Below are 26,707 nucleotides of genomic sequence, written 5' to 3' on the forward strand. Positions count from 1 at the left end.
AGGAATGAGAATAGAAAAGTCATTTTGTTTTTCAAGGACTTTTTGAAAGTCTGTTTTTGTGCCAGCTATATCTCTCCGCCTCTCTTTTTGATCAGCCAGATGTACGATAAGATTAATAACCATTATAAATAATTAGTGCCAACAGTGCTTTTCACCAGCCATTACTGAGATGACCTGCCCTTTATAAAATATTATGAGCCAACTACATGGTGAACATTTGCACATTCCTCAAAAATGTACTAAAATATTATATAATCCACTCTGTGGGTTTTTTTTAATAAGATGGACTAAAGAACACAGAACAAACTTAGAACTGGAAGGGATAACAGAAATAGTTTAAGTGGTTCTTTTAAAAATAAGAAAACCAAAGCATGCAGAGGTAAGATGATTTTGTAATCCTGAACAGGTTGCTAACTAGACGCAACGCCAGCGGCCCAGTCCTTGCCTTTCTTCATCTACCCAGTTAGTGTGGACTTTCCCACCCAGAACAACTGCTCAATAGTTCTTAACTTTACTCAAAGAGTTGTTTTACCAAGGGGGGGTAACTTAAAATTTTATTGGTGAAATAGATGCTAATTACACTCATGAATTGATAAGTTCCAACTATTCATTCCTACTACTATTGCAGTTATTTGCTCTATATGCTTCAACTCTAGAAACAAATTCTGTGATTAGAAACTTGCTGTCATACCTACCTGATTGATTTTGGAGTGGGTGGTGTGATAGGTTTGATGAGTCTAGGACTTACAAATCAAAACCCAGAAGTGATTCTGATCTGTAGACTGCAGAGCTCAAACCTGTACTTCCCGCCAGAGCCCATCTGGGTCCATAAACGCATCCAGGGAGAGAGATAACAACTGGCTTGGAGAAAGTGGCTGGCTGGTAACTTCAGACAGTCACCAAGAAAGAAGGAGCAGTGACAGTGAGCAGAACACCAGCTCATTAGTGCATCTCCTCTGCCATCCTATGCCAGGAAGAAAGCTTCGCTTAGCAAGTGGCCAGGTAGGTCTTCTCTCTGGGGCCTGTGGGTCGGAGGGAAAGCAGATCACCCCAGTGAGGGGTCAGTCTGCAGAGAAACTGCTGCTTCCCTATAAACCAGTCCCTTGCTGGCTGTGCACCCTCTCAGACAGCCAGTGTGGCTGTTTCCTTAGCACTGGTTCTGGATGTAAACATGCCCTGGTTTGAGCCCAAAACCACTGCTTCTGTTCCACTTGGAATGGGTTTTCCAGAAATGATGACTATGTGGTGATTCTTCATCTGTTTTCCTGCCTGGATCTGATTTGTGAGATGTTTTGAGGGCTTTGTAACTGAGACTTTTTTCTTTGGCAAGTTAACTGTCCTTTCCATAGCCATTGTGGTTGCCTAGCAACAAGGGACATCAGAGCCTGGCAGGGATTCTAAAGCTCTAAGGGGAGTGGGGAGAGTTGGTGTCTCTCCCATGGACAGGGGATCCTAGTGGGCCTGGCTTGAGATGGGAGAATGTTATAGCAAGAACTCTGTGCTCCCAGAGTCTGAAACCGCAGAGAGAAGCAGGTAAGTCCTCAGCTCCTCCTGTCCCAAAATACTTCATGGGAATTTCTGGATAAAGTAGCCTCCACTCAGCACTTAAAAAAAAATCAAAAAATGCCCCAAAACTTTTCTTTAAAGTCTAGGGAATAACAATAGACAGACTTTTCACCCTTTTCTGGAGAATGACCCATTTCTTTGAAAGCTGCTGTCTTCCTAGGTCATAGGGCAGGGCCTGACATGCAGTAGGGCTTCAGTAAATATTTGTTGAATGAATAAAACTTCCTTCACTGGCTCTTCTCAAAAATCACAAACTTGCCCTATTTACTAGAGTGGGAAGTGGGAGAGGGTGCTGAGCCAGCCCTCTCTCCGAACCACTAAAATGAATTGTCGCCCTCACCACTTTTGCCAAGAGCTACACACATACAAAGCTGGGTCATTCCTTCTCTCCATGGTCCCCAAATAAATACCCAAATCAACTCTGGCTACACATGTGGAAGTGCAGTTCATCTCTGTAACTGATCTGCTGTTAAGCACTGGAAGTTTTGTGTGTTGACACAATACTCATTTCTTCTTCAAATGTGGAAATATCTTCTATTTGGAATTTTCTTTTAAATCTTGAGTAAGAGGTGACCCCACTTTCTCTGCAGAGAAGGAGCTATATCCTGGAGAGCAGTAGCCTACGTGTGGTGTGTGCGTGCAATCGTGGCTGTGTGTTAAGCTTTAAAACATATTTTCCTTATGTGAATGTGTGAGACTTATTTGTATTTGCTTTTTGCCTTGGGTCTGTGGTCCATAGATGATAAAGAAAATTCACAATTTTCCCAAGATTTTGTGTAAAATGTTGTTTCTGTGTGCAAAGGAGTCCATGACCCTCAAAAGATGAACAATCTTTGGGAGGAAGGAAGGAAGTTTTTTTGTTGTTTTTTTTTTGTTAAAGCAAATGAAATTTAGCAAACACTCATTTTCTTTTAATTTCCCTGAACAAAGCTCCTAAAGAGACGGTATGTCAATATGGAGACAATTGGAGAGGTAAACATGAGGTCACCAAATGGAGGGAAATGTCCTGCAATGAACAACTGTGAAATAAATAGCCCTATATACAACCAGCAGAAAGCCAAGTGAAAAGGTGGACTTTGTTTCACTGTAAATTGTCATTAGCATTTCTGTCCTCCTGTCTGAGGAGCCCAGTGTTCTGTGTGAGTAGAGCAGGGCTTTTGAGGCAAGGATGGGAGAACCACGCTGCTCTCGTTGACCTCTCGGTGGGTTCAGTTCAGCTCCGTCCCTTCTAAGCAGGAACAAACTGGTCCAGTGTGTCTACTGGCCGCCCTCTCTTTTTCCCTCCTCTTCGTCTCTTCTCATGCCCTAGAGACAGACCTTCTCCACAGTTTACATAAACTGAATGGGAACTTGCTCCTAAGTTATGTAAGCAAGAGAGGCTTGGGCCCTGCATGCAATTTAACCTAAGGAACAAAAAAGGGTTTTCCCAGGAAATCCTTTCCTATGGAATTCAGTGCTCAACAGCTATACCAATTTTATTAAAATCATTTATTCACATGGACTAATTGGTGACTAATTACTATTTCAATTCTACATAAATAGCATGGAATAAAATGCTTAGAAAGTAAATAGAAAAGTATTTCATTTAAAGGAAGGAAATTTTTATGTTCTTATAAAGCAATGAGAAAAAGACTACTATATGGCTTATATGTCATATTGTTACTCCTTGCCAATAGAAATTTAAAGAAGCTTTTCCAGTTTCCTCATGAACCCTGAAGTAAGAAAACATTGCAATAAAAACAAGCTGTATAAATACATGTATTAATTATAATTTGTTTTATCTCAAGGCTAATAGGCTTTCTAAAGCTTTTTTTCCCTTAATTATTGTACAACAAGACTTGTACTGTGTATGCTGAGTTACTATGGTTACTCTGCAGCCATAACTCATGACCTTTAAATATTATTGTCAGGCAGTCAAAGCTCCCTCATTTTCAAATTAGGAGTTTTGTTTCAGCTTATTAAAAGAAGATGGTTTCAAATAGTTCTTTCTGTGGTGCATTTGCAGCATATCTGAATATGCACATAAAGGTACTGTACTCACAATGTTTTATTTTGTTTGGCTTCATTCAGTGACCAAATATTAAATTTTTGCTCCACATGGCTTTAGGTGAATAAAAAAATAAATAAAACATCTAGGAGGATGTCACTGAGAAATGCAAAAACACAGATAGACAAATAATTATATACATTATAAAATGTAATAAGGGTTATAAGAGACAGATGTCCAAAAACTGCTTGTAGAATATAGAGTCAAGACTCAGGTGGGGCAAAGGCAATACATGTAACCTAAACATTTGTACTCCTGTAATATGCTGAAATAATAAAAAAAAAGAATATAGAGTCAAGATATACTTCTGATTAATAGGGTGAGAGGGCCTTCAGGAGGAGGAAGCATTTGAGTTATGGTATGAAGAAATAGTAAGATTTCAACAAGCAGAGGAGACAGCATGAGAGTTCTAGCCAGAGGAAACAACTTAAGGAAAGGATAAACATATACTCTATTAGATAGTATAGTTTAGTGACAATATTAAGCTATACTATTAGATAGTATAGTTTAGTGACAATATTTAGTTTTGTGTAGCACACCGAATGCATAGAAGATAAAATTAGTTAGAAGGTAAGAGGGCTCAGTTTATCAAGGTCCTGCAAAGCCATTTGTTGGTTTGTCCAGCCACTGTGTGAACAAAAGCTTATTTTCCATTTCATGACAAAGAAGTACCATCAAGTAGAAAGCCAAAATATATGGTTTTGCTGATTCACCTATGATGTGAGAAGAGTAATTATCTCTCTCAGAACCACAGCGTCTCCTTCCACTAAGTGAGAATTTAATTTTGCTCAGTAATCACTGATTACTTTGTGAGCATTTTTAAATTGTTCTAAATTGTTTGAAAAGTGAGTAAAATGAAACAAATGCACAGAAATATGAAAACAATTTATTCATTAGGGAAATAGTACCTCAGAATTTAAAAGTAAGGCTTATTGTTTGGCAACAATAGAATGGAATCTTTTACATCTATGAGATTTTGAAATCATTCGCTTATTCAATTCAACAAATATTTTTTGGCCATCCTATCCCTCTTCATGATGGTGAGGATGGAATAACAAATATGACAGGAAAAAAAAAAACAACTCTCTCTTCAAGGACTTTACATTTTTAGTTGAGAAGACAGACAAAAATATAACAAATCAGCAAATTATATGTTAAAAAGTGCCACATACTACAGAGAAAAACAAAGTCTGGTGATGAAGTGAGGGGTTCAACTTTAAACGACGTGCATGTGGGAGAGCTCATCCAGGGGCTGATATTTGAGCCAAGACAAGAAAGGAAGGATGGATACGCCGTGGCTAGATGGGGAGAAAGTATTCTGGAACCGTGGGGTGTCCCGGGGTCTGAGTGGAGAAAGTGATTCAAAGAGGCCGCGAGGAGTCGCTGTCAAAAGCTGTCAGGCAAGAAGAGCCGCGAGGAACGGCCACCGGTACCGCTCTGTGGAGACCTTTGGTGGATTTGACAAGGACAGTTTCTGTGGAGTGGTACCGGTGAAAGTCTGACTGTAGTGGCTTTAGCACAAAAATCGGAGACAGTGAGAATGCAGTTTTGCGATAACCTTTATGGCAAAAGGACCCAGCGCCATCAAGCAGAAACCAAAGGGGAGACATTCAAGATGTGGTCAAGAACGCGTCTGCGGGCCAGCGCCTCCGGGAGCGGAGGGGAGGCAGTGCGAGACAGTTTCCTAAGTCGGCTTCCTCCCTCTATGTTTCTAGTTGAAATAAGAGATTTTGCAGGTTTTCAGAACAGATCGTACTGTTCAGACTGCTTATTCTCAAGAGAACCTATAAAGGCTATTTTATCTTCTGCAAGAAAAGTTTACATTCCATTTTCATTTCCCTTTGAAACGTCCAGCAACTGACATTTGGAGGAAATGCTTTGGAAAAGTTATCTTAAATGTTAGAGTGTAAAGAGCTATTTGATGTCGGGGGAGCGGGCGGGGGAGGCGCGCGCACGCGCACTAGCACGCCTGAAGTGCAATTTCAGAACTGTGAATTCTGTGTTTCAGCACGTCGCCAGCAAGTTCAGAGTCAGACACACAACAAAAAAGCCAAGTGCTGGTAAGAAATGAAGCTTGTTTGAACTCCTCTAAAACAATTGTTACAGTTAATGAAGCTAACGTCTTTAATTCATGCTGACATTTTCTTGATATAGTTTAATTTTCACATTTTACTCGTAAACGATTTCTAAAATAAAACACGGAATGTCCTTGTCCAAGTAGCGGAGTGAGGGTAGGCGGGCGGAGCGCGCGCTGGGCTCTCCCTGGCGGCGCGTCCGCGGGTGCCCCCCAGCGCCCCCGCCTGCCGGGCCGCGCCCCGCCCCGCGAGCCCCGCCGCCCGGCCGGATTCTGCGGGGACTGTGGGCGGCTGCGGGGGGGTGGGGGTGGGGGTGGGCTGAGGGCGCCTGCGGGGGCTACGGGCGGCTGGGGGGGGGGCTGAGGGAGCCTGCGGGCGGCTGCGGGGGCTGCGGGGGCTGAGGGGGCCTGCAGGGGATGCGGGGGCTGCGGGCGGCTGCGGGGAATGCGGGGGCTGCGGGCGGCTGCGGGCAATGCGGGGGCTGCGGGGCGCTGAGGGCGGCTGCGGGGAATGCGGGGGCTGCGGGCGGCTGCGGGCGGCTGCGGGGGCTGAGGGAGCCTGCGGGGGCTGAGGGAGCCTGCGGGGGCTGAGGGCGCCTGCGGGGGCTGCGGGCGGCTGCGGGGGGGGGGGGGCTGAGGGAGCCTGCGGGGGCTGAGGGCGCCTGCGGGGAATGCGGGGGCTGCGGGGGCTGAGGGCGCCTGCGGGGGCTGAGGGTGGCTGCGGGGAATGCGGGGGCTGCGGGGGGCTGCGGGGGCTGAGGGCGCCTGCGGGGGCTGAGGGCGGCTGCGGGGGCTGCGGAGGCTGAGGGCGCCTGCGGGGGCTGAGGGCGCCTGCGGGGGCTGAGGGAGCCTGCGGGGGCTGAGGGCGGCTGCGGGAGCTGCGGGGGCTGAGGGCGGCTGCGGGCGTCCGCGCCGGGGACACCCGAGGTCGCTACAGCAGCTCGCCACGTTTTAGAAGTCTGAGAATTTCCGTACAAAAGAAAACAGATGAGCCGCCCGCGCTCCCCCAAGCGCTCTGGGTGCGCCCGCCCGCCCGCCCGCCCGCGCGGCGCGCCGAGCTCTCGCCCAGCTGTGCGCGGGGCGCTGGGCGACGCCGTCCAGACGGTCGGCTGAAAACGTGCTGCGGGCGCGCAGACGGACAAGCCCCGCACGCGCGGGCCGCCGCCCCCCGCCGTGCGTGGACGCCAGTGCGCGCGCGCGGAGCCCCGCTCCCGCACCGCAGTCCGGGCTGGCGGTGTTGGTGGCCCGCTCTCAGGGTGCTGCGTTTACTCAGGCCCGAACTGCGCGTGGCTCCCGCGTCCGTAATAATTTTCAGGAAGAGGGTTTCTGTTGAAGAAATATAAGTCAAAGGGAAACCAAAATAGATTAGCAGAATGTAGTTTTAATTAAGATTATTTTTTTCTGATGTCTGATGCTAGTGATTATTTATTTAATCTTATATGGCTTCAACTAGGAAAACAAAACCTAGTAATGAGTATTCATTTTATTTAATGGAGCTGTTTCTGATTCTGTTGCCCAAAGAAGAGTGTCCCTCATCAGACCACACGGAAACGCTTTTCTCTGTGTGACTGGGCTTTTGGGTTTCAGACGCCAGGGGCCGCAGACACCCGTCTCTGCTGACGGTGCTGCTCACTCGGCACCCTACAAGTGAGCCTAGAAGTGAGCCGCGTCCGCTCGGAGAGGACGGGGCGCCCACGACCCCGTGGAGGAGTCGCCCGGCTTCCAGTTAGCTCCTGGAGCCCGCAGTCCATCCCCTCCAGTTCAGATTTGACAAGGTTGGGAGTCCCAGGGCTTGAAGGAACTCGTTCTGCTTTAGTTTCTGTCTTTCCATATTTCTAAAAGAATACATTTGGCTGGAAGAAGTTAGGATTACAGAGCTCAAGGTCCTGGGAAAACCACAACCACTGCTTCCTCCTTCCACAGCACACAGCGTAGTCATAGACCTCAGCAGAACAGACCCTCTGTGCCAGGAGGAACCCACTTGCAGGCGGATCTCAGTTGCCTCTTTTAAATAACGTTTTACTATGGGTGGAGAAGATTGAGGCGATGAAATCTTTTCAGTTCTGTGAAGACTCCTCGACCACCCAAGTTCTTTATTTGCCTTTACTGCACTGTTCTCTGGATCTACTTTAACTTTTGGACTCCTTGGTAAACTGAGCATTCCTACAGTGAGGACTGGCTTTATTGGTCTCTGTGTCCTCAGGATAAAATTTCAGATGTCAAAATGGCTCGCAATCTGTATCATTTGAAATAAAACAAATGAACTCCAGGAGTAGTAACTACCGCGTTTCCCAAAAAATAAGACAGGGTCGTATATTTATTTTTCTTCAAGAAGACACCCTATTTTCAGAGAATGTGTTATTTTTTTTTTAAGTATGGTACAACAATCTACATTTATTCAAATATAGTTAAGTCATCTTCTAGAACATCATCATAACTCTCCAAACCCCGAGTTCCATCCTGAATTTCTTGCGACTCCATTTCCCTTAGATCCGTTGGCCCCAGTCTCTCATGCCGAGCAACAGAGCTCTCACGGGGCAGATGAGAAGGGCTGCTCGGCTTCTTTCCCGCTGTGTGAGGAAATGCCTGGGTTGTGCAGACGCGCTGCGCAGCCACCGGGTCACTAGGGCTTATTTTCAGGGTGGGGCTTCTATTGTGCAAATGCTTAGAAATCCTGCTAGGGCTTATTTTATGGGTAGGTCTTATTTTCTAGGAAACACGGTAGGTGATTGAGTTTCTTATGTTCTCCCTCTGAATCCTTAGAGCAGCATGTGAAAGTGGTGTCAGGTATCATCACTATTATATTGATACTTTTATTCTTATTATTATTACCAATTCAGAAATTAAGAAATTGAGATTCAGGGAGATTCAAGAAGCTCCAGACATTGAATGATCACTATACAGTGGGAATATTCTGGGAGAATCCAGTAAGAGTTTATTCAGATCCATTACTCAGGCGCCAGATTGTCCTCATTTATCTCAACCCTATTCCTTTGGGCTTGCTGGAGAATTACAATGTAATGTTTGAACTGTTGCCTTTCCTCCATTTTAACCCGTTTGGACAGAACGGCTAGCGCATGTAAATCATGTCATTTGAAATTGTTTAGGAAATAAAAATTCTACTACAAGGAGGCCTGGCTTGGACAGGATCATGTTTGCTTGCTTTAAACTATTTATGAGAATCCAGACACATAGAAATGAGTGATGTAAAACATACGATGTCATTGGTTATGTGCAGTGGCATATCCAAAATTGAGCATGTAGGTATGAATTCATTAGTGCTACAATATATATGAACTGTGTCACTTAGTGGGCAAAACTAAGCTTATTATAAAATCTCACAAGCCCTTTAGCTTTCAAGTTGTAATTTAGTGATGACTTTACTAAAGAATTATTAAACGCCAATGACACAAAAGCACTTTTAAATTTCTGATTTGTAATACCTAAATGATAGCCCACTATATATGAAGTCAACTTTACAATATACCTTAAAATAAGTAAAAGATTTGACATTTGATAAATTGGGGAAGGCAAACAGTCAAATTACCTAAATTCTGTTCTTCCTTTAATACTCTTGGTATAGTATACTATTAGTTGTGCTGGAAACATATTTGGTCACACTTGTGGTATCTATACATGTTAACATTCTAAGATGGCTTTCAAAAGATTCTTCCCTTTGATGAGAAAACTTTCAAATCATTAATGAATCAAGCTTGTCAATATATTGCTTGTGTTTTAAATGAACATTTCAAATGCTTTAAAGTATCAATAGATATTCCTATTTATTGTTAAAATGAGAGTAGTACAGAACTTTGTTTCTATGTACATTTAAAGATGTGTTCCTGTTCTAAGAAATAGGTTATTTTGTTTTATTTTTGACCACTGTAATAGGCAAGAAGTCATATCTCAGAACTTGTTTTGCCTCTCCCTCCCTTCCTCCCTTCCTCCCTTCCTCTCTCTCTCTCTCTCTCTCTCTCTCTCTCTCTCTCTCTCTCTCTCTCTCTCTCTCTCTTTCTTGCTTTCTTTCTTTTTTTCTCTTTTGCTTTACTGAGGCATAATTGACACATTTAAGGTATTAAAGTGATCAGCTTTGAGATATGTATACGCACATGAAATCATCACCACAATCAAGATAATGAATTACCCATCACCCTCAAAAGCTTCTCATGCCTCTTAGTAATCCCCCACACCTGCCTCTACCCACCTGCCCACACCCCTCAAGCATTTCCTTGAACTTGATATAAATGGACATGCAGAGTGTACCCTTTTTTACTGTCTTCTTTCACTCAGAAAAAGTAATTGAAAATTTATCCATGTTATATCAATAGTGCTTTCTATGTTCATAAGGGATATTGGTCTGTAGGTTTCTATTTTTGTTGTGTCCTTCCCTGGCTTTGGTATCAAGGCGATACTGGCTCATAGAATGAGTTAGGGAGGATTCCTTCCTCAGTGTTAGAGAATAATTTCTATATGATATGTACCAGTTCTTCTTTGCAGGTCTGGTAGAATTTAGCTGTGAATCCCTCTGGTCTGGGACTTTGTTTTCTTGGTAGATATTTTATTAGTGCTTTGATCTTACTGCTCACTGCTCATTACTACTCATTCAGAATTTCTGTTTCTTCCTGATTCAAGTTTGGGAGGTCATGTGTTTCCAGGAATTTATCCATCTTCTAGTTTGTGTGCGGAGAGATTTTCATATTATTCACTGATGATATTTTGCATTTTGTACATGTAATCAGTTGTATTGTCTCCTTTTTCATTTCTGTTTACGCTTATTTGGGCCCTTTCTCTTCTGTTTCTGGTTAATCTAACTAGAGGTCTATCAATTTTATCTTTGCAAAGAACCAACTTTTTGTTTCATTGATCCTTTGTATCTTTTTTCAATTCATTTAGTTCTGCACTGAGATTTATTTGTTTTCTTTCTGCTAGATTTGGGTTTGATTTGTTCTTCTTTTCCTACTTCCTTGAGATGTAACATTAGATTGTTAATTTTTGATCTTTTTGTCTTTTTGTTGAAAGCATTTAAGGCTGTGAATTTCCCTTCTAACATTGCTTTCAATGTAATTCATAGATTTTCGGTGTTTGTGTCATGATTGTCATCCAGTTCAAGAAAATGTTTTGATTTCCTTCTTAATTTCATCATTGATCCAAGGATCATTAACAGCAGGTTGTTGAATTTCCATGGCTTTGTGTAAATTTGAGAGTTCCTCTTGGAGTTGATTTCTAGTTTTATTCCCTTGTGATCTGAGAAGATAACATGTAATGATTTTGATTTTCCTGAATTTCCTGAGACTTGTTTGGTGGGCTAACATACCATCTATTTTGGAAAAGATCCCATGTGCCTATGAGAAAAATGAATATTCTGCAGTTTGGGGGTAGAATGTTCTGTATATGTCTGTAGGTCCATTTGAACCCCATTTAAGCCCAGTATTTCTTTATTCAGTATTTGTTGATCTTTATCCTTGATGATCTGTCCAGTTCTATGTGAAGAATTGAAGTCCCCAGAAATTGTGTTTTTGTTTATTTCTTTGCTTAGATTTAGTAGTATTTTATTAATTAATCTAGTAGCTCCTATATTAGGTGCATATGTATTTAGAATTGTTATATCTTCTTGCTGAATTGCTCCCCTTATCATTATACAATGACCATCTTTGTCTCTCTCTTTTTTTACTGTTGTTTATTTAAAGTCTCTCTTATCTGATATGAGAATAGCTACTCCTGCTCACTTTTAGTTTCCATTCATGTAGAATATTTTTTCCATCCCTTTACCTTGAGTCTATGCATATCCTTGCAAGTTAGATGAGTTTCTTGGAGATAGCAGATGCGTGGGGTGTGTTTTTTTCATCCATTCAGCAAGTCTATATCTTTTAAAAGTAGCACTGAGACCATTTACTTTCAATGTTAGTATTGATATGTGAGACACTGTTCTGTTCATCATGTTGAATGATACTTAGTTGCTTTGTTTTCTCCCTTGTGTTACTGTTTTATAAGAGTTGGGAGCTTTAACTTTCCAGTGTTTTTACATTGCTGGGTGTGATTGCTCTTTTCCATGTATAGAGTACATTTAAGTATTTCCTATAGGGCAGGTCTAAAGGTAACAAATTCCCTTAATCTTCATTTGTTTGGGAAAGATTTTATTTCTCCTTCATTTATGAAACAGTTTTCAGGACACAAAATTCTTGCCTAGCAGTTATTCTGTTTAGGAAGACTAATAAGGGAACCTCAATACCTTCTGTCTTGAAAGATCTCTGCTGAGAGGTCTGTTGTTAGTCTCATAGGTTTTCCTTTGTAAGTAACTTGTTGCTTTTGTCTTGCACCTTTGAGGATTTTCTCCTTCACTTTGACTTTGGTCCACTGATGACTATATGTCTTGGTGATGTCCTATTTTCTATGACTTTTCCAGGTGTTCAATGACCATCTTGTGTCTAGATATCTAAACCTCTAGCAATATCAGGGAAGTTTTCCTCTATTATTCTCTCAAATATATGTTCTATGCTTACTGCTTGTTTTTCTTCTTCTTCAGGGATATCTATAATTCTTATATTAGTTTACTTTGCATAATCTCATATTTCTCTCAGAGACTGTTTATTCTCTTTGTTCTTTTTTCTACCTTTATTTTACTGACTGGGTTACTTCAAAATCCTTGTCTTCAAGCTCTAAAATTATTCTGTTTGTGTTAGTTTGTTGTTAAATATTTCTGGTATATTTTGAAATTTCCTAAATGTCTCTTTCATTTCTTTAATTTCTGTTATCTCTTTTCTAATGTTATCTATCTCTTTAGTGAATTTTTCATTCATGTACTGAATTTGTTTTTTGTTTCTTTGAGATGCTTTTCTATAATCTTCTCAATTCTGTTAACCTTACTTGCTATCCATAATCTGAATTCCATGTCTGTCATTTCAACAACTTTGTTTTTGTTGGAGTTCATTACTGGAGAGCTATTGTGATCCTTTGGGGATGTCGAGACAGCCTGTTTTTTCATGTTGCTGGAGTTTTTATGCTGGTGCCTTCTCATCTGAGGCCACTTCTCTTAGCTAAAAACAGACAGCAGATAGGGTACACCTGTTCTTCTCTGCTGGGACCTCTGTTGTTTGGTGAAGATAGGGGTGGGTCCCTGGATGGGTTGTTTGGGTCCTACTCTGGAAACTTGACCAGGCAGGAGAGGGGAGGATGCACTGTGAGCCTTTAATGCTGCTGCTCTGCTGCATCTACATTTTTCATTCCCCTGTGATTGTCACCAGGTCGCTGTGGCAGGGCCTGCTCCTGGTGCCAGTTGTGCACATGAAGTGCAGCTGGCTGGCAGGATGAGGAGTGCATGCGGGATGGAGGAGTCCACTGGGCATGGCATGCACATGTGCAGTCCCGGGCAGTGGAGGTACCAGGCACTGGGGGAAGGGTGTGAGTTCCTTGCAGGGTGCAGTGTAGGGTGTAGCAGGTGCACAGGGCATAGCAGCCCCACTGGCCCATGGGATGTGCAGAGTGGATGAGCAGGTCACAGCTTACCTGTAGGCTAGAGCAGGACCCTCAGACAGAGTGGACCCACAAATCAGTGTCTCTATGCAGGATGGAGCAGGTCCATGGGGCTCGGTGCTCATGGCCACGGGCCAGGGTGGTTGCAGGGCAGGGTGCATACAAGCTGTGGAATCCAGGGCAGCTGCACAGGATGGTGTGGGTCAGTGGCATGCATATTGTACAGATCCAAAGACCAAGGCTGCACTGTTTTTCATCCTACGTGGGGCCTTCCAGGCAGCAGTGGTGGTAGTAGTGGTCCAGCTGCCCCAGCAGTGGGCAATTGGTACCAATGACTATGGGCACATGCTTGGTCTGAGTCCCATGGGAAGTGCAGTTGAATAGGATCACCCAGGCCACAGGCAATTGTCACCAATGACTACAGGCACATGCTCTATCTGGGTCCCACAGGAAGTGCAGTTGAATAGGATCACCCAGGCCACGGGCAATTGTCACCAATGACTACAGGCACATGCTCTATCTGGGTCCCACGGGAAGTGCAGTTGAATAGGATCACCCAGGCCACAGCAGCGGGCTGCAGGCCCATGGTCTCCTGCTCTGCTGAGTCCTTGGTGGTGGTGGCAGCAGGGGTGCATGTCACCTACCCACAGGCTGCACGAGAATGCCAGGATTCCCTGCCCCCCCCCACCTGAGGGGGTGGGGGGGCTGCAGTCACAGGTCGGACCCCTGGGCAAAAGTAGCTTTCTGGGGTTGGGATGCTATTTGTAACTGTCCAGAGCCCTGCTGCAGTGGAGAGGTCTTCTGCCTCTCCAGTTGTAGTATTCTCAGGGGAAGTGTGGTGCCTGGGGTTTTCTGCTCTGTCCCTTTCCCACATGAGTGCCTTCTCTAATCACCTCTGATCCTGCTGAGTAGCGCATCCCACTTCTGTCTTCTTCACTTCACTCCTATTTACTATCCATGTATTCCCAGGGCTCTCACTCAGATGATCAGTCCAGAAGTGGGTATCTATTCACCACTTTCGGTCCTCTCTGTGAGAACGGCGTTTTGCAGGCTGCCTCTAGTCTGCCATCTAGGCCTCTCTCCAGAAGCATTTTAGTTTAGTGAAATCCTATTTGTCTATTTTTGCTTTGGTTGCTGGTACTATTGAGGTCTTATTAAAAAAATCCTTACCCAGACCAGTGTCCCAAAGCATTTCCCCTGTTTTATTCTTGTAGCTTCATAGTCTCAGGTCTTACATTTGAGTCTTTAATCCATTTTGAGTTGACTTTTTTTATGAGAGAGAGGGGACTAGTTTTATTCTTCTGCATGTGGATATTCAGTTTTCCTGGCATCATTTATTGAAGAGACAGTCCTTTCTCTGGTGTGTACTCTTGATGCCTTTGTTAAAGATCAGTTGGCTATTAACACAGTGGATTCTGGACTGTCTATTATGTTCCATTGGTCTATATGTTGGTTTTTTATGCCAGTACCATGATGTTTTGGTTACTATTGCTTTGCAGTATATTTGGAAGTCAGATAGTGTGATGACTCCAGCTTGTTATTTTTCCTCAAGATTTCTTCAAGGTCTTTTATAGTTCCATACAAATTTTAGAATTGTGTTTTCCATCTCTGTGAAGAATATCATTGGTATTTTGATAGAGATTGTGTTGAATCTATAAATCACTTAGGGTAGTATTAACAATATTAATTTATGTCCATGAATATGGGATATCTTTCCATCTATTTGTGTCCTCAATTTCTTTTATCAGTGTTTTATAGTTTTTACTGTAGAGATCTTTCACCTCCTTGGTTAAATTTATTCCTAGACATTTTATTTTTTTGATAGCTATTGTAAAGGAGATTGCTCTCTTGATTTTTTTTTCAGATTGTTTGCTTTCAGTATACAGAAAGAAACACTACAATTTTTGTATGTCAATTTTATATCCTGCAACTTTACTGAATTTGTTTATTATTTCTAACAGGGTTTTTGTGGAGTCTTTAGAGTTTTCTCTATATAAGATTATGTCACTTGTAAACAAGGATGATTTGACTTTCTCTTTTTCCCTTTATTACTTTCTTTTGCCTATAACTAGGACTTCCAATACTGTGTTGAATAGAAAGTAGTGAAAGTGGGCAACATTGTCTTGTTCCTAATTTTAGAGACAAAGATTTCAACTTTTCCTCATTCCATATGTTAGCTCTGGGTTCATCATATGTGGTCTTTGTTGTTTTGAGGTTCATTCTATATATAAATTATGGAGAGTTTTTATCATGAAGGGGTGTTGAATTTGATTAAATGCTCTTTGTGCAACTATTGAGATTATCATATGGTTTTTGTTCTTCATTCTGTTGATGTGATGTATCACATTTATTGATTTGCATATGTTAAACCATCCCTGCATCCTTGGGATGAACTCCACTTAATCATGATGAATAATCTTTTTGATATGCTGTTAGATTCAGTTCACTAGTATTTTGTTGAAGATATTTGCATCTATGTTCATCAGTGATATTGGCCTATAGTTTTCTTCTTTGTTGTTTCCTCATTTGGTTTTGGTATTGAAATAATGCTAGCCTCATATAATGAGTTAGGAAGAATTTCCTCATTTTAATTGTTTGGAATAACTTAAGAATAATTGGTAGTAGTTCTTTAAATGGTTTGGTAGACTAACGGTGAAGCCATCAGGTCTTGAGCTTTTCTTTGATGGAAGCCTTTTTATTGCTGATTCAATCTCATTACTTGTTATTGTTCTTCTCAGGTTTTCTATTTCTTCATGACAAAATTGTTGTAGGTTGTATGTGACCAATATGTCTTAGTTTTTATATTTAGTTCTATGATCCATTTATAGTTAATTTTGCTGATGACTCACAGCTGAGTCTCTCTCCAAGAATTCACTTCAGCTGAAGGAGCTCCAGTGCCCCTTTTTCATAGGATCAACCTGCATTCAATGACTGATTGATGCAGGGCATAAGACCTTGCCTTCTTGTTTACACTGGGGACAGTTGTGAAGGGCCAGTGCAGCTCCTGAGCTCCCCTTGGGATTGGCTGAAGCCTCTGTTATATTCCTGTTTCTCTCCATCCTTTGTAAATGCCATCTTAACAAGCCCTCTGCAGCCAAATCTCTCTTTCAGAGTCTATTTCCTGGCACCTTAATCTCATATAATCACAAAATCAAAATAGGTCATAACCAAATGAATGCGGTTTAGTGAATGGAAAGTCATAAGACATGCTAAACAGCCATTGTTCTGTCACTGAGGGCAACATGAAAAACATGAATAGAAAGTGTCACTGTAACCTTGACAGTCTTTTAGAACAATCTTTCTTTAATGTAAGTAAGAGATTTAATAAATATCTGTTTGAAAACTTTAGGAAAGTAAAATATTTCATGTAACAAATCATGGTAATGTTTATATATTCAATCTAAAAAATTTACTTTTTGCCCCCCCAAACCCCACAAATAGTATATAAATTGAATCTTTATTTCAAGGCACTTTTGCTAAAGGGAACTAATGTTATCTTTCCAGATGCTGGCATATGAGATGTTAGTTGGAGTTCCCATTCGTTGTTTCACCTCTTACATAGTCACTTTCATGTTGAGATCTTGCAAATAAATGAGGAGCTGAACCATACTCTCCTGCTCCCATCCTCCTACCTGGCTCTATATAACTATCTTTACCTGGTTTAAATAATGTAGCCTAAATTTTATGCAGAAAAAACTTCTACAGAGATTTGATATCAAGCAATACAGAGAAAGGTAGTAGTGATAATGTTATTGTAATTGGTGAGAATATTATTTTTCTTTTGCCTGGTATCAAGAAAGATCACAACTTCAATGGATTTTGATTTAATTTGATTATCATTACTTTTTTTGGAAGTTATTCATTTTTTCCTTCACAAACCCATCCAAGATGGGAGGCAGCGGGGCCCTACAGGACTCTCTGCACGGATGTTTCCCTTGGGAATGCGCTTAAGCAGTCCCGGCAGCACTGGACAGGAGGGGACAAACTATCACAGTGAGTGCTGCGCCCAGAAGTTGCACACGTCACTTCTGTTCCCCTTTCATTGGCCCAAGAAGTCACCCAGCCCAAAAGAACTTCAAAGCTAAGGAAGTAAGATCATATAATATGCCTGGGAGAAGTTTTAGAAATATGTGATGGACAGAAAGTTATAGCAATATAAATCTAGATTTAAAAAAAGAATTAACCCTAAGAAAGAAAATACTATAGATAGATTCAAAATAAGGAAAGCATTAGTTCCAGAAGTTCTCATTTTAATAATAGGTTCTATCTAACTTGAGAGCAGAGGCCATAAAAAATATCTTAGCAGTTTAATATCTTAGAGGTTGGCCAAAGAACTGGGGCGCGTCCGTTAGAAAATGATCCTTCACAAACAACAGGACAAGATGACCTATTTGATTTTTAATTTCTATGATACAGTAAATGCATAAGAAACAAATGGTCCTGTCTTCATGCAAATGTGTTCCTCCACTTTTTAAAAAAGTCAATAGGCAAAGGAATTTAGAAAACACGTGGCACTGAAATAGATTGTTTACAGATACATGTTTTTCAGAATTTCCCCAGGAGGCACCAGTGGTGTAAAGGACCTCTATAGACTGAGGCATTCAAGTGTCTGCAGATTTGCTTCATCTGATGCCCATTGCATTTTTTTCTCCATTTGGCTCCTTCAAATGGCAAAAAGTTCCAAACAACTGGCATAATTTGGGGAAAGCTTTATTTTCTATGAGGACAGAAAGGTTGAGAAGTTTGTGTGTACAAAAGGAAGGGAATTTTGAGATGTAAAATGGGGACAGAAGTAAATACATATATTTAGAGCTCAAGGGTTACTCTGCATTAGTATTTTGGATAAAACAAATCTCACATGCACTTTGCTCATCTTCTGAAACCTGAACATTTAGATCAGAGGAAGACTGGGCAGGGGAAAGTATGTTTTGTGGACAAGTGGTCTGATTTTGAGAGTACATTTCGACTGCGTTGGTCAGAAGAAATTTACTTCCTCAAACTGTTCAAAATTTCTTTGAGAGAGGATACCCTTCCAAAGGGCTAGGACAGTCTAGCCTTTCCCAGAGAGGTAAGTCTCCCTTAATTTCTATCAAGGGGGGAGTCTGACCTCTGGCTGCCCCCAGCCTCACTAGGCAGATTAGGTGACCTCAGCTTCATTTATTTTGATAGTTTTGTTAAACTGAAACTTGCTGCTGGGAGTAATAGCCCAGGTCTTCATAGCCTCAGGTCAATAGCTGAACTGTTTTTGTTAGATTGGGTATCAGAGTCAATTGGTTATTTTGAAATAAGTTTAATGATTTCAATCAATGTGATATGTTATCTGTACTTAGTAAAGTTCTGAGAAATGGAGGGTTTCTCCAAGTTTTGATTAGCATTTGATTCTCCAAAAAGTTAGCTCTCTCCGTGGATAAAGGTTCTGCATTAATGCACAAAAACTCCAAGATAATATAGTCTCTGAAAATTCTGTATCTTATAAGAAAACTTATCATTTACCACTGTTTCAACCCATTTAAGCAGCATTTACAAATATCCAAAATGAGCAATAGAAAATTATTTGTAACATTTATTATAATATAATATCCTTGATATATTAAGTCCCATATAAATGAATGAGAAAAAGACTAGAACTTAAATAGAAAATGGCTAAAGATACAAACCACTCCTACAAAACAAGATATATAAATATCCAGTAAGATGTCCAATCTTGTAAATCTCAAATAAGATGTCTAAACTCAATAGAAAACAAAGAAATAAAAATTTTAAAAACCCAGACATTGTGTCTACCTATAAGTTTGACAAATAGAAAAGGTATTAAAATATCATTATTGGCAAAGGTATAAGAAAACTAGGATTCTCATATACTGTTGGTGGGTGTGTTCATTATGGGGATGTAATCTTAAATATGTATCAAGTATATACTCTTTAAAATCTAGTAATCATTGTTTAAAATTTTATAGTAATAAAATATAAAATAAGTCACAAAGATATATATAGAAATATTTTTATTATAGCATTGTCCAACACAAGGGAAAACTGCATACGTGTTTAGAGGACCAGTAAAAATTATAGTAATTTTAAAAATTAAAAATCATGAGAAGTGACATTTATCATTAGTCAAATATAGGTTGAGTCTGTGACATATTGTTAACTGAAAATTATCGCAAATTAACATGTCTAGTATGGCTCCACATCTTCTATGTTATACGTCTTCTAAGAAGAACATACTTCTTAGAAGAACATCTTCTAAGAAGAAAAAGTAATATATCAAATGTAGCCATCTCTGGGTGGTAGGGTTCTAGATGATTTTTACTTTCATTTTTATACCTTTTTTACTGTCTAAATTTTTGTGACAAATATATAGACACTCTGTGGCACAGAGGGGGCTCTCAACACACGTTCTTTTCCGTCTCTCCTCTCCCCCTTATAAATTGAGATCCTTTTATCTGAATATTTCTGATCCCTTCCTCAACATCACACTATGAGCTCCTGAAAGGTTGGGATTTTGATTAATTTATCTTTATCCACCGTGTTTAGCTCTGGGCCTTACACCCCTCATCTAGTAAATGAGGAGTGATTCTCATGTGTTTGTTATTGAATAGCTGGACACATTGTGTTTTTCAGTCAGGGAAGAATTCTCTTCAATCATATACTTAATGCAAAGGAAAACTGTAAGTTATTTTAAAATTAAATGGGGCTCAGAAACATTTTTTGGGAAGGGCTAAGTCCTGTCTTGCTTATCTCAAATGCCTGAGGAAAATGATATAAATTCTAGAAGAGCTTGCTTTCCCCAAGGGCTGTTACTACTAGGAATCTTCCTTAAAATAGAAATATCTATGTTCATGGTGACTATATTCTGAATCTTATTAATCTTTCTCCTTCTGAATACAGCAGTATGTGGAGCTTTTGCCTCCAATGTGTTCTTACATTCTTTTCTGATAATTATGTACTGAAAATCTAGAAAAAAATTCTTCTGTAATAACATTCTTTGTGACCATTCATCTTGTAATAAGATTCAAATGGTCCAAATGATCAGAACTGGTTTGTGGTTTAAAAATACAGTCTAGTACCTGCAAGGTAAGGTAACTTTCAAATAACTCAAGTTCTTAAACCTTAGTTTACTAGGAAATTATCAGCATCATTCACCATCTGAATCAAATAAACCCATCTAAACCTTTTACTTTTAAAGTCATTTTTTAAATAATTTACAGAAGAATAAAAGTTTAGTACAAAGAAAAACTCATTCAAAATTTAAATAAAATGTAAACATAGCAAATCTCTTTGTATAAAGTACCAATTTTGCAACATAAACATTACAAAAGATGGAAGAATACTGTCACATATTCTCTTAGCAAAGAAGGAAAGTCCAAGTTCTTGTCAGAAAATATTGTGCCAGTCTTTCCTGACTGGAATAGAGAATACTCGATTTCCTTTACTGTGCTTAGAGATACATTCTTTACTCAGTGATTCATGAACTTGAGGACATTCATCTAACTCTGTAGGAAATTGTGGTCTGAAGATTCATAATTTATTTCACTTACATGATTTATTCCATCATCAACATTAGTGTCTAAACCAGACACTAGATACTAGTCCAGTAGAAACATGCTGCAAACCATGTATTTCATTTAAGATGTCCTCGTAGCCACATTAAAGGAACACTCTTACACTGCTGGTGGGACTGCAGATTAGTGCAACCTTTGTGGAAAAGGATTTGGAGATACCTCAAACAGCTAGATTCTATTTCTATTATATTATATTATATATTTCTATTATACCATTCGACCCAGCAATAGCATTATTAGGCATCTACCCAAAGGAGCATAAGACATTCTATTATAAAGACATCTGCACCTGAATGTTTATGGCAGCACAATTCACTATTGCAAGGAAGTGAAAATAACCCAAGTGCCGTCAATTCATGAGTGGATTATTAAAATTTGGTATATGCTTACAATGGAATATTACTCAATTCTAAGAAACGACAGTGAGGTAGCACCGCTTATACTATCCTGGGTTGAGCTTAAGCCCATTATCCAAAGTGAAGTGACACAAGATTAGAAAAATGGGCTCCACATGTACTCACCGTCACATTGGTACTGACCAGTTATCAATATGGTGCTCAAAGGGTGGTGGTGTTCACCAGAGATTGGGGGTTGGGGGATAGACCCACACCTGAGGGATGCGGTAAACAGTGTGGAGGGGAAGGGCATACCTCTAACCTTTGCTAGGTAAAGGCAAAGTTATAAAATCCAACGAAAATGTTAAAAAGAAACAAAAACATTTATTGAGTGTTGGGCAGGTGGGGGGAGGGAATGGGTTTCTATATATACATAATAAGTGCAATGTGCTTTGTCGGGAAGATGGACACGCTTGAAGCCCTGACTCGAGGGGAGAGGGAAGGCAATAGCAATGTATATAACCTTAACATTTGTACCCTCATATTATGCTGAAATAAAAAAAAATCTTCTAAAATAAACAGGTGAAATTAAAATTTAATAATGTATTTTATTTATCCACACATATTAAAATATTATCATTTCAACATATAATTGTATAAGAAAGTATTAATGAGATATCTGACATTCTCATTTAGTATACTAAGTCCTCAAAGTCTAGTGTGTATTTTATACTTACAACACATATCAAATTAGCCACATTTCCAGTACTTGAAAGCCACATGTGGCTAGTGGCTACCACATTGGACAGTGCTGGTCTGGAGTGCTTGCTGCTACTGCTTTTTATGTTCATGTTCTGATTCATGCAGTTGACGGCTTCCTCCGTCAACTGTCTTCTCTTTGGGCATTACGGATGGTAAAAGAAAAATTCAGTATTCTCAGCTGTGTTCAATGAAAGCGTAAAAACAGATTAGAAACATTGCGTCTCCTCTTTTATACCCTCTTGAAAGATGATGTAACAATTTTGACAGCACAGTAAAAAATTGAATGATGATTATTAATTTCACTACTGTGTTGTCCTTTCAGGAGTTTCCACCATTATTTGGGTTTCTTTTAGTCTTGTTTAAAGTCATAGTTAGAAATAATTGATGAATAATGATAAAAAAATAATTCCTAGGATGACAAAATAGCAAAATGTTTCAAATATTAGAAAAATAAGATCACTAAGATCCCTCAATATATTTTAGATTTACAAAAGGCTCCAATGGACCTGCATGACAATCTCAAGACAGAATGAATTTTATTCTATTGTTTGAAAATAAATGTTATCTTTGTTTTTTGTAAGACTGCTAAGAAAGAATAAAAATTCATGAAATATCAATTCTTACAAATGAAATTGGTCAAAATAAGAAACAAAACTATAATTGGGTCCAATGAACCCTGCTGGGATATGGAGGGTCAAATCGCGTTAATTAAACAACATGGGGGGAGTTTCGAATTTTTTTTTAGTGAAAAATCCCCCTTTTCTTTTCCATAAGCTTTCATCTTAGGGCAGCTTTTCCCAAGTTTTCTCCTCAAAATTTCCTTGAAAACCTTTTTCCTTTAGCCATAGCGCACACTTGTCTTGTTCTTACTCATTTTTAACCTATTTCATCTCAGAAGCCCCAGAGAACATGTCTAGGAAGAAAGTCAAGGAAGGAAAGAAATGGAACAGAACAAGTTAAAATGATCTTTAACTGGCAGGGGAGGATACAGGCTGTGCCCTCCCCAACTGCATTTTTAAATTTTTGCTCTTAGATTATATATAATGATGTACCTTTTCCAACAAGGAGGAACCAGGCTGGGTATAGTCACATGGTGCCAAGACCACCCCTTTCTGGTCCTAATAATCAACTCCTAGGCTCTTCCTTGGGCTGTGAGTTCCCAGAAGCTACACCACAGAAACATAAAACCTCCAACTTAAAAAGATAATTTGTTTTTTTAGCTACTACTATGGATCAGGCATCATAGTAAGCATTTTTTGCATAACCACATGTAACTATCACAACAATCCCTGGAGTTATCATTTCATCCACTTTTATAGAGAGAGAAACGGAGGCTCAAATAATTAAATTACTTGCTTAAAGTCACATAAACAATTTAAATAATAATTACTTTGGATTTTGCTTCAGTTAGATCATACTTGAAATCAACAGAACCCTTCTAACTAGTATTAAGAGGGAAATGAATTATTAGAGAATATAGGTATTTCAGGGGTTCTTTAGGAGAGTCAAGTGGATTCACCTTGGAGACTATACCTAATTGCCCTGCAGATTCTGGTGACAAACCTGTTACTGCTGTCACCAGGCTTGGGCCCCACATCACTTGTCACTTCCCCTGAGTGTGAGATACTACTTCCAAGTCTGCTGTCCTTGTAGTCTCTCAAAACAGAATGACCCTGTCAACCTGGCCAAATTCCATTCTGTTGGCACCTTTTCCATGCCATTCCAGTCTACAGTGAAGTCTCGGGCCGGTGTGTCTGGCTGGCGGAGCCTAAGTCACCTGCGTACACTGTGGCTGAAGAGGGAGTTGAGGCTTCTAGTTTGGAGGGATTGGATTCATGAGATGGGAAATCAAAACAGAATGGCAAACAAGTAGCACAGAGCTCAAGATTAATTTGGTATAATGGTCTTCTCATTTCACAAATGAGTAATCTGAGGCTACGCCTTCTTCTCTGACATTCTCACCATGCCTTTTAGAAACATTTTGACTGGGAGACCTTGAAAGAATTGGAAATTCACAGAAAAAGGGAGCCCTCCCTCTGTCCTCTGCTTGCCTTATTGTAGTGGAATGTGCAATGGAAATTGTTGCTGCACTTTCATCTGATTCAGAAGGCTGCACACCACATTTCTCCTTCAAATCTTGGTAAAGCAGGGAGTCTGTGCAATGTTGGGCTGGGAGAAAAAAAGGTTTCTCATGGAATAGGTTTCTTGGGAAACATCAAGTTCAACTAAGGATTTCCTTGCTAGGTTTTGGGAACAACATCGTTGGAGTATTGAGATTCTTATTGCCGTTTAATATTTTGAATTTTTTTAAAATTCACTTATTTAGAATCTAAAACTCACTGGCAGAAAAAAAAGTACCTTCATTCTGAACACTGTCAATTATGAAACATGTGCTGTTAATTCTACACAGTATAGCAAAATTTATTCAACAAAACTAACTTTAGAAACCACAGTATGCTTGGGCAATAAAAGTCTATATCAATTCTATCACGTCATTCATAAGCTGACTTGAAAATTCTTCTTCCAACAGGCACATATATTTCCTAAACACTGGGATTCAGAGTGAAAACACTGTTGGTCAATATACCAAAGTACTCAGAATCTAAATTTATGGATGATGTGTGAGAAAATAAGTAATCCTGTCACAAAACTCAACTACTCAGGGCACTGTCTTTACAAATGAGAAAAGCATTTGTAGTATTTTATACCCCACATAACTGAACATTTCATTTAAAAATGAATACTAATTTTGGGATTTTTTAAAATTATAGAAATAAAAATTCTTTCCCTCAGCAAGATTACCTTATGTTTTCTTTTTCCTTTTCTAATTTAAGATTTTATAATACTCAACCTTTTTAAAACTTTATTCTCACAACAATCCTGTGAAGTGACTAAAAACAGTTGAATCAGTTTCCATATAGACTACTTCCTTCACTTCAGAATTTATTTGTGTTTAACATTTGTGTTTAACATTTGTTGTAGCATGTTATTTAAAAATTTATTTTATCTTAAATTGTGATAAAATATATATAAAATACATTTTAATGTTTTTCAGTATACAAATCAGTAGTGTTAAGTATGTTCACATTGCTGTGCACACAATTCATCTCCAGAACTTTTTCATCTTGTGAAACTGAAACTCTATACCCATTGAATAATTACCCATTTCTCTCTTTCTTATTTTATAAAGAAATCAAAATATTTTTTAATAGGAAGACTACCTTGTTTTGGCTTTTTTTTTCTTTTTATTATTATGAAGAAAATATATTCTCATTATAAAAATCTTCACTTCATGGCCAACAAGATGGGTTGTTGCTGTGAGGTTTCAGTCCCCAAAACAAGGCTTCCCTGTAAGTATGCTAATTGCTCTGCTGTCCAGAAAGAGGAACAATTTTGTTTCTTTTGAGGTTTGGCCATTTTTCTATGATGAAATTATTCATTTGTTTATCTGCACAATTTATGAGTGAGGCAGCAAGAGCCTATTAATACTCTCATTCATTGAGATTTTGCATTTTAGTTTAAAATAAAAATTAAAGGTGGCTGACATATGATATTCCTTTTAAACAAGAATTTCTTAATGTGAGCTACATGGCTAGCATTGAGAAGGGTGCTTAAACGTTGACAGTATATGCAAAAGTATGCACACGTGTGCTTATTGTGTGTGTGCAAGCATGTGCACATGCATTTTTTTTTTCTGATAAGAGAATTCACAGATTTCATCAGGTCCTCGCTCATAAATTAAAATGGCAAAGGGATATTTTAGGTCACAGAACAAATTCTGTAACATATGAAATATAATATGAACTCAAATTCAGGTCTCCTGTAACCCAGACTCCGTTTTACCGTTAACTTTAAGTCATGAAAGATACACATCTTTTACAAGGTCTTTTTTCTCCTCTGATGTCGTTTATACATGGTCTCTAAGAACCTATAAAGCAATGTTATTTGAGATAAACCTGGAATATTTGATGACAGATTAGGACTGCCTCTTACCACCTTCCAACATCAACCAGAATCCTCAGAAAGAGAAAAGAACAAGGCCCCAAAGCACAAAGCAGTATATTATGAGTGAGCGTAAAAGTGTTAAATTAGCCACCAAAGTTTTGACATTCTTTTCATTTTTATATAAACCCAAATCCCAAGATTTTTGTATTAGAAAGCAATTCTAGGCTGAGAATCCTGCCAAGGGTATTAATCATGTCTGTCTTGTTATTACTTACTCCCCATTGTTTAGCATAGTGCCTGGCAGATAGTGAGTCCTCAATAAATGTTTTTTTTTTAACCTAAATGAATTAAATTGCCTTGAACTGAATTTAAATGAGGTTTGGCATGTTAAGAGTTTGGGGTGAGTCATTATTTAAAGTTATTTATGAAGCTATCAAGTGTCACATGGTCATTTCTCTTCAAATTCCATGCCAACAATCACTTTATATAATAAATTTAAATCTGAGTCTAAACTTCCTTTTCTTTTATTCTATCAGTGATGCTATAGAAATGGAAAAGTCATTAAATCTTTCACAGGTTGAAAGGTTGGCCTTTAGGAATATGTTTATTTCTAGAAAAACAGTAACCTGGAACCTTGCTAAAGCACGCAACTTGATATGGAATACAGATTCATCCTGGACTCGGTCCAGGGGAATTCAGGGACCATAGTTCTTGAAAGGCTACCTGATAAAACATTCAATTCGTAATTTAACAGAGACCAATTGGATGGGGGGGTGTCTCTACACTTTGAGATTTCATAAACCAGTAAGAATTTTCACTCCAAATATAATTAGGGTTAGTTCTCATAGGACTGCCAACTTTACTTTTTTTCAAGACACTAAAACAAAGTAATTTCCATATACCATCATCATTTGTTAAAGAAACATCCTCTTAACACCAAAAAAGT

General features: G+C 39.4%; 1 protein-coding gene across 2 annotated transcripts in view; it reads left to right on the plus strand.

Annotated features, from left to right (window-relative positions):
- The first annotated feature begins 1,360 nt into the window (after nucleotides 1–1,360).
- CCDC192 (coiled-coil domain containing 192) overlaps nucleotides 1,361–26,707 on the plus strand; it is a 203,096-nt gene continuing 177,749 nt past the window's right edge. Inside the window, exons 1-2 of one of the 2 annotated variants that reach the window (XM_012740354.2) lie at nucleotides 1,361–1,533; nucleotides 5,622–5,673. In XM_012740354.2, the coding sequence (XP_012595808.1) occupies nucleotides 1,472–1,533; nucleotides 5,622–5,673 (114 nt within the window). In that variant the 5' untranslated portion in view covers nucleotides 1,361–1,471. The remainder of the gene's footprint in view (nucleotides 1,534–5,621; nucleotides 5,674–26,707) is intronic. The other variant, XM_012740352.2, reaches the window with a different exon arrangement.

Source organism: Microcebus murinus, chromosome 11 (genome assembly GCF_040939455.1).
Source record: "Microcebus murinus isolate Inina chromosome 11, M.murinus_Inina_mat1.0, whole genome shotgun sequence".
Lineage (NCBI taxonomy): Eukaryota > Metazoa > Chordata > Mammalia > Primates > Cheirogaleidae > Microcebus > Microcebus murinus.